Consider the following 13,204-nt stretch of genomic DNA (forward strand, 5'->3'; position numbering starts at 1 on the left):
GGAAGTGGAGACGGGACAGTCCTGTCACAGGAAGGGGGGAAGTGGAGACGGGACAGTCCTGTCACAGGAAGGGGGGGAGTGGAGACGGGACAGTCCTGTCACAGGAAGGGGGGAGTGGAGACGGGACAGTCCTGTCACAGGAAGTGGAAAGTGGAGACGGGACAGTCCTGCCACAGGAAGTGGAGACGGGACAGTCCTGTCACAGGAAGGGGAAGTGGAGACTGACAGTCCTGTCACAGGAAGGGGGAAGTGGAGACGGGACAGTCCTGTCACAGGAAGGGGGAAGTGGAGACGGGACAGTCCTGTCACAGGAAGGGGGAAGTGGAGACGGACAGTCCTGTCACAGGAAGGGGGAAGTGGGGGTTTGCTGTGTGGAATGACTTGGCAGAGAGCCTGTCTAAACAGGGAGCATGTGCACAGGCTGTGGAATGTAGTATTTGAGGAGCAGCCCTAGGGTTCTGGGTAAACAGTAGTGCACTATATAGGGAATAGGGGGCCACTTGGAACACGGCCTAGATTAAAATAAGGAACATGTGTTTGTATTCTCTAATTCTAAACAAAGCAGACAGCTCCTGCATTTTAAGCCCCAGATGAAGCCCTAATCCTAAACGACATGCTCTGGCCAGGCACCGTGGTTACACAAAACCATAGGAATGATAGTGATATGTAACATTAAAAATGGTAGCAATTATAGATATAGAATTAAAAGATCAAATATCTCCCCCCAAACTAGATACTGTTATTAATGTATTTGTTTGACCTAGTAACCAGAGGGACCTATTGAGATTGTGGTATATTTCTCTAAGGTGTAGCGGACCAGGTAAACACTAGCCGTTCGCCCCCCCCCTGAGTGTGAGGTCCACAGCGTTGGTCAAACTAAACACTGCAACATTAGAGGGTTCAGGGTAGCTGCTTGAGGGTTAGAGGGTTTGAGGTAGGGTTAGGTGGAGCGAGGACAAGGTGCAATTGGTCCATCCAAATTCATCTCTCTAAAGCCTCTCGCGTGCAGACGCCACTTCTAGCATTCCACCTCCACTCCTGGACAAGGTGAAGAGTCAGCGAGTCAGTCTTAGTGGGATGAATAGGCAGGTTTTAGCTGTAGCTAAAAATCCATCAGTTTAATCAGTATTGAATCAACACTTTGTTGTCGGGACCATCCGTTTATGCAATATAACAATATCCACTAACATGAAAAGAAAATGAATAATCCAATTGGTGGCTGTCAAGTTCAGTAGAGGACTATTCAAATTCCAAAGCCACGGAAATTGATCACCAAAACCTCTTCTGCACATGATTCTCTGCTTCCTTGATTGAAAGTAAATCAACAAAATGTCTAAAATAAATTCTACATCTGACATTTTTTTAAAATTAAATAAAAAGATACCCAAAAAGTGATTCCTTTATTCTTAAGAGGAGAAACATACAAAACCGTAAGAGTACACTTAGTTTAGAATCAGTAACCATACATGTTGATTAAGAAATAAATGCAAGTTGCATTATTTGATGCCATTGTAAGTTGCAAGCTACAGTAGATCAAAAGCTAGGTGAATAATTGTCTCTTAGTACACCATGCACTTGATTCAAGAGAGGTGTTGGGGGTGTGGGGGGGGGGGGGATCTGCAGGCCACGAATCAAAGACCGAATGTTCTAACAGAGGCCAACAACCGCAGGTCAAAGGTCTCCATCTGTGCATTCTTTTTTTGTGTGTGTGTTTTCTGGTTATTTGAACTTTGACCCGACCCTCTCTGGGAGGCTCAGACTGCTGTTTGACTCACTTGTGATGGTAGAGAGCGAGGCTCCGCAAGCATACTTCTATGAACCGAGGGGGGGGTGGCATTCGACCAAAATGACAATGAGAACCTGGGTTGTAGAGTTTTAGAAAATAGAAACTATGTAGTGTAGCCGTTTTACTCAACAGCTAAAATATTAGTTGGTTTTCTTGAACGCCAAGTGGTCTAAAGAAATAAAAAATGTACCCAGTCTCCAACGCCCTTCTCACATTCATAAACGCATGTAGAATATGCCCACCACCCCCATTTTAACAATCATGTAGAAATCACTCAAATATACTCCCCCCCCCCCCCCCAAACCCCATTTTGACATTCATGTAGAAATCACTAAAACATACTTCCCCCCCCCCCCCCCCCCCAACACTACTTTTACATTCATAAACACATGTGGAAATCACTCAAATATACTCTCCCCCCCCCCCCAACCTCATTTTGACATTCATGTAGAAAAATCAGCTAAATATTTAAAAACAATCTTAAAATTCACCTCTAGGCATCAGCGGTCCATTATATGAATACATATTAAGTGAATGAGGCAAACAATAAAAGGCTTAAGGAATTGAGCAACATTAGTCAAAACAGTACAGACTAAAGTCCATAGACCACAGCTGGTTTAGCGTCGCCAAGCCGACGACGTGAATTCTAAAAACATGATTTATTTTTTTATCTGTCAATGTGCCCATGAGCAAAGCACTTAAACCTCAAGTCGCTCTGGATAAGAGCGTCTGCTAAATGACTATTATAAAAAAAAAAAATTGAAATAACCTTCAGAGTGAGCAGACTCTACTGTGCTTACAGATGACAAAACCAAATCATTTGTATTCTAAAAAAACGCACTGAAAAACAGCAGAACGCCAAGTCAGAGGCCTTTTGGGGTAGATTAAAGCTAGCGGCTTCAAATGACAGGAAATTTTTTAAAATGGGACTCGGGGAGTTTAGATTGATGATGTAATCTCCTCCTCATAACAAAGTAGAAAAATACTCTGCTGACTCCGTTTCTATGGTTACGCCCCCCCCCCCCCCCCCCCCGCCCCCCCAAAAAAAACAGGCACCCTATCCCCCATGTAAGTGCACTACTTTTTAACCAAGGTCCATTGTGCACTAAGTAGGGAATAGGGTGCCATTTGGGACACAAACTCTATGTCGGGTTCAACGGGACTTTATTTACCATGGCACCTACTCAATTGTTTCGCCACAGTGTTCCCTACTCCGACCCGAGCAGAAACCCCAAACACATATCTGTGGCTTGGATGTCAACGCCACAATACGTCACTGGACTCGACCCAATGGCTACAGCTGTATACCCGTTCATTCATCAAATGATATTATAGAAGAAAAAAGTAATAATAAAATGAAGATGAATCTCAAAATGGCAGGTTATATAAAAAAAGTGACAAGATTAAAAGGACCAACGTGATGAAATGTCCCTCGTTTCCTGCGGCTGTTAGTGTTATTGTCTTGAAGTGCCTCAGACGCAGCTACAGGAAGTCATTATAGACTGTGTATAAAATCTCACGCAACATGTTTACAGTAAACGATCAGATGAAAGTAACAGATAAGGCCTTTTTTTTAATTTTTTTTTATCACTTCCTGCAATGATATGGTGACATCGTAAAACCTCACTTTCATCACTCTGTTGAGAACTTCATTGATTCCCCATGATTTCCACTGAAGGAATATAAACCAGGTTAAGTAGAAATGCTTCTTACTGTTTTACTGAGGGCTTCTACCTTCGCTTATAGTACATTTAAAGACATCTAAAACAGTTCGTAATCTATTGGCTAGCTACTGTTATTACTGAAGGAGAAACGTAATATTTTGTTACATGGGTTTGTTAACAGTACATTCACGTTGTTGGCTGCGGTGTGTATAACACTGCCTCAGCAGAACACTGCCTGCATTCTTTAAACTGAAATCTACACCCGACTCAAATCTACAAATGTGCTTGTGTCCCCGTTTCAGTCGTCTACATATCAACAGGACGTAAAAAAAAAAACTCTGCGATATGACGGCCTAGGAAGTGGGTTAACTGCCTTGTTCAGGGGCAGAACGATATAGCCTAATACTCTGTTAACCCAGTACCTAACATGAACCCCAGACTGAGGCTGTGCGTTACTCCGTTACTCACTAACGGACGGTTATTATGGACCAGCAGATGTCTCAATGGAACAAAATCTTCCGAGACAGTAGTAGCATAATATAAAGGCTCTATAAAAACACACATTGTAGTGCCTTTATAGGAGGGCTCTGGTCAAAAGTAGTGCACTATGTAGGGAATAGGGCTCTATAGGGCTCTGGTCAAAAGTAGTGCACTATATAGGGAGTAGGGTTCCATAGGGCTGTGGTCAAAAGTAGTGCACTATATAGGGAATAGGGTGCCATAGGGCTCTGGTCAAAAGTAGTGCACCATGTAGGGAATAGGGTGCCATAGGGCTCTGGTCAAAAGTAGTGCACTATGTAGGGATTAGGGTGTCATTTGGGATGCATCCCCTGTTGAATTTCTATCTTTAGCAGCAGTGTGCTATATATCTGTACGTTATAACAGTCCCCGAGGCCTGTATAACCTCTGACAGAGAATACACTGACATACTACTGGACTGTGTTACACTAATGAAGGAACAGCATCGATTTCATTACTACCCCTGAGATCTGAGTGGTATGACACAAATATTCATCTCTGATTCACAAAAAGCATGTGACAATCACATATTGTTGCCTACTATTTAAAACTTTTTTTTTAAAGTAAAATACTATAAGTTATGAAAAGTGCTGTTAAAATTAAAAAACCAATTTACTTTCAGGGGTGTTAAATTTAGACAAAGAACACATATTCAAGTCACAAGTCTTTTATATTTAAAAATATATTTTAAATGATATATTTCAAATCAAAGCTGGATTAATTTTAAACCTGCATCCATGCACTGAACCTCAACAACGGTGAACTAATATATTCTTCAGACAATCAATACTAATCACCTGGAGAAATATCCTCCTCCCAACATTCACGTCGCAATACATTTTTATGTCTTATTCTGAATAAGCAACACGGGTCTTGAAAACATAAGAAATATTTTCTTTTAAAAAAAGGTAAAAGATTAAGGATTCGAAATGCTAAGTGCCTAACACTATAGAGCTGTGACAAAGGCTAAATGCGAAGTGCCTAACACTATAGAGCTGTGACATAAAGGCTAAATGCAAAGTGCCTAACACTATAGAGCTGTGACAAAGGCTAAATGCAAAGTGCCTAACACTATAGAGCTGTGACATAAAGGCTAAATGCAAAGTGCCTAACACTATAGAGCTGTGACATAAAGGCTAAATGCAAAGTGCCTAACACTATAGAGCTGTGACATAAAGGCTAAATGCAAAGTGCCTAACACTATAGAGCTGTGACAAAGGCGAAATGCAAAGTGCCTAACACTATAGAGCTGTGACATAAAGGCTAAATGCAAAGTGCCTAACACTATAGAGCTGTGACATAAAGGCTAAATGCAAAGTGCCTAACACTATAGAGCTGTGACAAAGGCTAAATGCAAAGTGCCTAACACTATAGAGCTGTGACATAAAGGCTAAATGCAAAGTGCCTAACACTATAGAGCTGTGACATAAAGGCTAAATGCAAAGTGCCTAACACTATAGAGCTGTGACATAAAGGCTAAATGCAAAGTGCCTAACACTATAGAGCTGTGACATAAAGGCTAAATGCAAAGTGCCTAACACTATAGAGCTGTGACAAAGGCTAAATGCAACGCACGGTCAAAGACTGTGTAGCGTAGTGGTACGGAAGAGCGGACAAAGAATAGAGTCACCATAATGGTACCGACAGATTCAAAACCACAAACAACGTTAGAGCAATTGCAGTATGCTAGGGGGATATAACAGCGACCGTATCCCATCAAGTAACTCTCCAGTTATTAAGTAAAGCCACATAGGCAAGCAATATTATATTCGTTCTATCCCTGCACTCGACCACTTAGGACTTCAGTATTGTGCTCTTACTGTTACTGAGCCGTGCGATGCAACGTGAGCTGATGGCTGTAATGCCAGACCACTGTTATGAGGCATAAAAAGAGTCTTAAAATATCTTGTTTCAATAACACAAGCATGGCCAGCACCCAAAAGCAGAGCTAGAGGGAGAACAGTCATTAGTAGGTAGGATGTCTGGGTAAGTGCTACAATTGATCTGTTTAAAACAGGTCAAATGTGTCTGGCCGGCTAGTAAAGGTCAAATGTGACTGGCCGGCTAGTAAAGGTCAAATGTGACTGGCCGGCTAGTAAAGGTCAAATGTGACTGGCCGGCTAGTAAAGGTCAAATGTGACTGGCCGGCTAGTAAAGGTCAAATGTGACTGGCCGGCTAGTAAAGGTCAAATGTGACTGGCCGGCTAGTAAAGGTCAAATGTGACTGGCCGGCTAGTAAAGGTCAAATGTGACTGGCCGGCTAGTAAAGGTCAAATGTGACTGGCCGGCTAGTAAAGGTCAAATGTGACTGGCCGGCTAGTAAAGGTCAAATGTGACTGGCCGGCTAGTAAAGGTCAAATGTGACTGGCCGGTTAGTAAAGGTCAAATGTCACTGGCCGGTTAGTAAAGGTCAAATGTCACTGGCCGGTTAGTAAAGGTCAAATGTCACTGGCTGGCTAGTAAAGGTCAAATGTCACTGGCTGGCTCGTAAAAAGGCATCAAATGAGTCAGAAGTGGTGCCGTTCCCCAATCACAAAAATTAAAGATTCAAATCTGATTCAAAATGTTGCGCGAATATTCAAATCTTCGCCAAAACCACAATAATATTGTGTAACGTTAGCTAAGTAAGTAGAGTGACTGCCTACATGTTAATGTGGGGGTCCACCAGAGGACTCCCCCAGGGCTAGGGCCTGCAGGTCATGACACTGCAGAAGGAACCCCTCCACCCCGCCTGGCCCTCCGGCTAGAGGATTGCTATAGAACAGATTCTGCTCAGGGGGCAGGCCGCTGTCTGAACCCCAGTCTGAGTCAGAATCGTCGCTGCCGTTAGCCGACCCCTCCGTGGTCGTAGGAGGATAGCTGAGGTGCTCCAGTTGCTCCAATAGGTCGCTGAACTGCACCGCCGAGCTAGTCTCCGAGCGGACTGAGTACGCCGGGAAGTTAACCATGGAGCTAGCCTCAGACGGGTTGTCAGAGCCCGGGAGGCGGAGGGAGGAGGAGAAGTCTGGCCCGTCGAAGCCCAGAGACCGGGAGTCACCTGCGGAACTAAGCCCCAGGTTGTCAAGGGAACTACACTCTGACCTGTTGTTAACCAGAGAGCTGGTTTCGGAGCGACCAACAACGCTGTGGTCAGAGAAGAGGTTAGTGTTGCTGTTCAGGTCCTCCAGACCCAGATTGACACCCCTGGTTTTAGTGAGGTCCCCACCACCACCACCACCACCCTCTGTTGTATAACCACCCTCCCCATAACAGCCATACTGACCCCACTTCTCCTCATAGCCGTAATAGGCCTCGGCCCCACCACCGTAGAACGACATCTCAGTGGGGTCGTCATCTATGAACTCCTCTGTGACATGGAGCTGGGTGTTAGCCAATGGGAACAGGGGCTTCTGCCTGGCTCGGAGAAGCTCCGCCTCAAACACATCAGCTGAGAGGAACACTCTCGTCTCCCCCCCTCCCCCCTCCCTGCACCTCGATCCCCATCCCCCACCCTGCTCACTATCCTCATTGCCATTTTGGGAGGGCTGCTTCTGCGGATGGGAAGCTCTACTCTCTACACACACAGACGAGGGGTTGCAGTCTCCTGCCGCCGGGGAACTTGGGGCACCTTGTGAGAAGGCGTGGTGACATGGGGAGATGTCGGTGGCCTTGTGGGGGTCCTCCTTCGCTGGGGGGCTGGAGGGCCTGGCCAGCTGTGGGGACAGGAGCTGGGTCTGTTGCTGCTGGAGAGGAAGCTGTGTAGACTGGGCCTGTCTCTTGGGAGGAGGCTGTGTAGACTGGGCCTGGCTCTGTGTAGACTGGGCCTGGCTCTGTGTAGACTGGGCCTGGCTCTGTGTAGACTGGGCCTGGCTCTGTGTAGACTGGGCCTGGCTCTGTGTAGACTGGGCCTGGCTCTGTGTAGACTGGGCCTGGCTCTGGGGAGGAGGCTGTGTAGACTGGGCCTGGGGCTCAGGACGTGTGGGGGAGCTGAAGACTTGTATGGAGTGGAAGGACCCAGTCGCAGAGGATGGGGAACCTGGCGCCCGCAGGCTGTCATTGAACGAGAACGTCTGAAATGACATGAAAGAAAGAGGAGAGATGGGGAGAGAGGGTTCCATTAGTCTCCAACGACTCTGCACCTCCTTCCTAAAATGCTTTAGCCTGTCGGAAAGACCCCCCTCCCTGACCCGGTCGGAAAGACCACCCTCCCTGACCCGGTCGGAAAGATGCATTAGTCTTGGTAATCGCACTGACCTGTTTTGGCACATCGGGGGCCAGGGAGCGAGCCGACATCCTCACCTTACTGTTCCTCCTGACAGAGAGACAGGAGACCACATGAGTTAAACAGAGCTGACAGAGACCAGAGACAGAGACCAGAGACAGAGACCAGAGACAGAGACCAGAGACCAGAGACCAGAGACACACACCTCTGATATGGTGTCCTCCTTGCTCCGCTGTCCTTCACATATTCCACTAGTTGCTTCTGGGTCCTCCCACTAAACCAGAAAGAGTCAACACAGATACCATCAAACAACATCAGCACGAGCCATAGAGTCTCCTATGGGTTCAAGCTGTACACTACATGGTTACACTTCAGTGAAAAATGTACCTCAACATAACATCCATTTAAAAAATATATATATTTTTAAACAAAATCTACCTCCGTATGTTTCAGCAGAAAGCAGAGATACCTGTATCTGAATGACGACCCCCTACTAAAGAGAATGGCTTTGGACTTGGGCTGCGGCTGATCCAAGAGGCGGAAGAACGAGTGATGTTCCACACAATTCTTCCAGAAGATCTTGCACTGGTCCCGACTGACCATCTGAAACTCCAGGGTATCCTGATGAGGCCCCTACAATTCAAAATATGGCCTTTAATTTTAAAATTAAATACAAAAATCGAACAATATGTACATGTCATCCCAGAGGATAGTTGAAAGCAGGAATAAAAATGTTAAAAAGGTTATTCCCAAAGTGGTCCAAGATAATATTACTGGAATGCTAACGTTTACACTCATGAATGCTTGCTGTAAACATGTATGGTGTATTTGGACAGTATTCACAAACTCCTTGAACTGATCCTAAACTGGATCAAAATGAATAAAAATCATCAATCTACACACATATAATGAAAACAGTTTTATTTTATTTTATAAAATGTTTGCAAATGTATTAAAATATCTATTTTTAAAACAGTTTTTAAAACAGTTACAGACTATTCAGACCCTTCACTATGAGACTCGAAATTGAGCTCGGGTGTATCCGGTTTCCATGAATCATCCTTGAGATGTTTCTTCGACTTGATTGGAGTCCACCTGGTGGTAAATTCAATTGATTGGACATGATTTGGAAATGCACACACCCGTCTATATCATGTCCATAGCAAAAATCAAGCCATGAGGTCGAAGGAATTGTCCGTAGAGCTCCGAGATAGGATTGTGTCGAGGAACAGATCTGGGGAAGGGGACCAAAACATTTCTGGAGCATTGAAGGTTCCCAAGAACACAGTGGCCTCCATCATTCTCAAATTGAGAAGTTTAGAATCACCAACACTCTACCTAGAGCTGGCCACCCAGCCAAACTGAGCAATAGGGGGAGAAGGGCCTTGGTCAGGGAGGTGACCAAGGAAACTGATGGTCACTGACAGAGCTCCAGAGTTCCTCTGAGGAGATGAACATTCCAGAAGGACAAATATCTATGCAGCTCTCCACCAATCAGGCCTTTAGTCAGGATCGAGGGAAAGATGAAGAGCAAAGTACAGAGAAATCCTTGAGAAAAACCTTCTCCAGAGCGATCAGGACATCAGACTGGGGTGAAGGTTCACCTTCCAAAATGACAACAACCCAAAGCACACAGCCAAGACAATGCAGGAGTGTCTTCAGGACAAGTCTCAATGTCCTTGAGTGGCCCTGCCAGAGATCAGACTTGAACCAGTTCGAACATCTCTGGAGAGACTCTCCCCATCCAACCTGACAGAGCTTGAGAGGAGCTGCAGAGAAGGGGGAAAACTCCACAAATACAGATGTGTCAAGCTTGTAGCATCATACCCAAGACGACTCAAGGCTGTAATATCATTGACAAAGGTGCTTCAACAAAGTACTGAGTAAAGGGTCTGAATACTTATGTAAATGTGTAAATTTGCACACAAAAAAAAAATCGAAAAACCTGTTTTTACTTAGTCATTGTGGGGGTATTGTGTGTAGATGGATAAAAATAAAAAATTCCACTCATCAATTTTAGAATAAGGCTGTAACGTAACAAAATGTGGAACAAGTTGAGGGGTCTGAATACTTTCAGAATACACTGTATATGGTTAAAACTTGGCACAGACCTTCAGCCCATTGGGATAAAAAACACAGATCCCTTTACATAGATTTGTAAAGACAGATTTCTACTTTTTTCTTGTACAGGGTAGAGAACAACGGCAGACACTCTGGATGACACCCAATTAGCCAATTTGTGTTGAATCTGCAGATGCTACATCAATCTTTGGACTTAGTAAAATGGCAACGTTAAACATGATTAAAACTATAATGTTGATATCATACCTGTACATAGCCCACCTATAATTTAGCCCAAACAACTACCTCTTTCCCTACTGTATTTAATTAATACATTTATTTATTTTGCTCCTTTGCACCCCATTATTTCTATTTCTACTTTCCACATTCTTCCACTGCAAATCTACCATTCCAGTGTTTTACTTGCTATATTGTATTTACTTTGCCACCATGGCCTTTTTGCCTTTACCTCCCTTATCTCACCTCATTTGCTCACATCGTATATAGACTTGTTTATAGTGTATTATTGACTGTATGTTTGTTTTACTCCATGTGTAACTCTGTGTCGTTGTTTGTGTCGAACTGCTTTGCTTTATCTTGGCCAGGTCGCAATTGTAAATGAGAACTTGTTCTCAACTTGCCTACCTGGTTAAATAAAGGTGTTCTCAACTAGCCTACCTGGTTAAATAAAGGTGTTCTCAACTAGCCTACCTGGTTAAATAAAGGTGTTCTCAACTAGCCTACCTGGTTAAATAAAGGTGATATAAAAAATAATAAAAAATCATGGATGGTCTATAAATTGGAGAGTGGTATCATTTCTCCAGCCCCATCCCTCAGTTTTTTACCAAAATAGGGACAAGCGAGAACACTTCATTTTTTTCAACTGCTGATTACCTCCAATGCTTTGATGACAGAAATACAGTACTCACATGAACCTCTGGGTATAGCTTGATCAGGAAGCGTTTCCTCTTGAAGCTCAGTTTTCGGATCTTGGACCAATTGAAGGTGTTTATTTTGGTGTTACCCTGGGAGAAAATGAGACCAAAGACAAAAATCTGAAACCTGTGGGATGAGGCCTCGGGTGCATTCTCAGAGATGGAGCGAGGTAGGTGTGTGTGTGTGTGTGTGTGTCAGCAGTAGAACTACAAGTCACCTGGAAGACCTGCAGGCCTATGTGAGCCACGGCCAGGTTGATCTTCGTTCCCTCGCGGTCGGCTGCTGGGTGGAAACGGACGCCGTACATCTCCAGTTTACGGGCGATCTCCAGAACCTGAAAGTCTGAGTCGGCTGGAGTCTGCCCGCTGGGGAGGGGGGGAGAAAGAAGACACAGGGGAAGTTGTGTTCCGTTCACTTCAGGTCAGTGAAAGTTTGTCTTTGCAAACAAGAATGTCTTTTCGTCAGTTCCATCTCTGGCTCACTTTATTGGTCTTATTTAAGAATTTGTCTCATATGAGCGAGGATGTGGATAAACTGAATATTAACAGTCTACTTGGTATTACAACCTATAGAAAGATCAGAGAGAACAGCTGGCTGGCTGTTGAAATTACAAAATGGCTGACGTGTGTCAACATGAGTTGTGGTGATTCTCCTGAGTAGGAGAGTGACTCTAGCAATAAAAATAAAGACAATGACTATAAATCCCCCGAAAGCTCCCATCCCCAACCCCTTACAAGGACTTAAATGAAAACATGTCAAAATGTTTGACTAACAGCATGTTGGAGAAGAGGAAAGCCATCCAATCGCCAATCATCTCAATGTTTTCTAGTAGAGCGCACGCATGTGTGTGTGTGTACAAACTAATCATGATGCTCGTCTTTGGTTAGTAGGGTGGCAGTATGCCAGATCATCACCCAGCATTCTAATTTTGTTCATCCTTTAAGCTGTGAAATCTCCTTATGCCCCTCCTCCACCCCTCTTCCCCCTGCCCCCCCCTCCTGCCCCCTGCCCTCCTCTCCCCTCCTGGCTGTCTGGCTAATCAAATAGCCTGGCCTGACACGAGGGGGATTAGATCAGGGTGCTAGGGAGGCTAGGAGCCATGCGCAAGCCATAGTCTGAGTCCCAAATGGCACCCTATTCCCAGTATAGTCCACTACTTTTGACCAGGGCCCTTAAGGAATAGAATGCCATATGGGACACAGCCAGAGCGTCCTCCCCAACAGCCAGAGCTTCCTCCCCAACAGCAACAGCCAGAGGGGGGAGATAACCCACCACCCTGCCTGCCAACCTAGGAGCTGCTACATCAATAGCTATGTTTCCATTAACTTGTCCACTGATTTTGTTGTCTACATGTAGAATGTTTCCGTCTAACGGCCTTGCGTCAATAGCCTACTAGGGCGAGTTTCCGTCTCACGACCTTGCGTCAATAGCCTGCTAGGGCGAGTTTCCGTCTCACGGCCTTGCATCAATAGCCTGCTAGGGCGAGTTTCCGTCTCACGGTCTTGCGTCGATAAAAACAGCATGACGTAACAATGTCACACCTAATTACATGGATATTTTTTTACAGTTGAAATGTTTCCATTACAAAATCTACATTAATAAATTGGAGACAGGTGGGGAGGGCATACAGGCTGTCTGTTTCATGTCTCAAACAGCCGGCGAAAGTCAGCATGGATAGAATGCAAGAATTGTTTGGCCAAGTTTTTATAATTGTCATGTGCCAACGTATCACCACAACCTGGGACATGGTGAAGATTTGGATGGTGATACTTGCATTCCAGGCCATCCAGAAAAGCAAGTCGAAGCAATTCAAGCATTATAGAAAGTCAGGATGATCCTTGTCCTGCAAATAAACGCTTTTTTTTTTTTATTGTGGAAAAGGTTTTATTTAGCAAGCAGTACGTATTTGGAATTAAGTTTAGTGGAGTATTATAATTGTAAAGAAGTTAGACACCCATTGGTCACATAACATTTTTGTTAATCTTTCAAAAAGATATATATCCTATACATCTGTCCATATGATGCAAAGATTTCTTC

At 44.5% G+C, this 13,204-nt stretch overlaps 1 protein-coding gene and 1 long non-coding RNA gene across 6 annotated transcripts in view; one reads left to right on the forward strand and one right to left on the reverse strand.

Moving 5' to 3' along the window:
* farp2 (FERM, RhoGEF and pleckstrin domain protein 2) overlaps positions 1-13,204 on the reverse strand; it is an 89,932-nt gene that overhangs the window by 37,865 nt on the left and 38,863 nt on the right. For 4 of the 5 annotated variants that reach the window (XM_031838205.1, XM_031838204.1, XM_031838206.1 and 1 more), the window contains exons 8-13: positions 11,385-11,532; positions 11,161-11,256; positions 8,640-8,803; positions 8,376-8,444; positions 8,203-8,260; positions 7,232-8,018 (exon numbers count right to left, since the gene is read on the reverse strand). In XM_031838205.1, coding sequence (XP_031694065.1) covers positions 7,232-8,018; positions 8,203-8,260; positions 8,376-8,444; positions 8,640-8,803; positions 11,161-11,256; positions 11,385-11,532 — 1,322 coding nt within the window. The remainder of the gene's footprint in view (positions 1-7,231; positions 8,019-8,202; positions 8,261-8,375; positions 8,445-8,639; positions 8,804-11,160; positions 11,257-11,384; positions 11,533-13,204) is intronic. The other variant, XM_031785429.1, reaches the window with a different exon arrangement.
* On the forward strand, positions 3,162-8,782 carry LOC116353027 (uncharacterized). The gene is made up of 2 exons (XR_004202313.1): positions 3,162-3,477; positions 8,627-8,782. It is a non-coding gene; the product is annotated as an uncharacterized LOC116353027 (long non-coding RNA).

This window comes from Oncorhynchus kisutch, linkage group LG13 (genome assembly GCF_002021735.2).
Source record: "Oncorhynchus kisutch isolate 150728-3 linkage group LG13, Okis_V2, whole genome shotgun sequence".
NCBI lineage: Eukaryota > Metazoa > Chordata > Actinopteri > Salmoniformes > Salmonidae > Oncorhynchus > Oncorhynchus kisutch.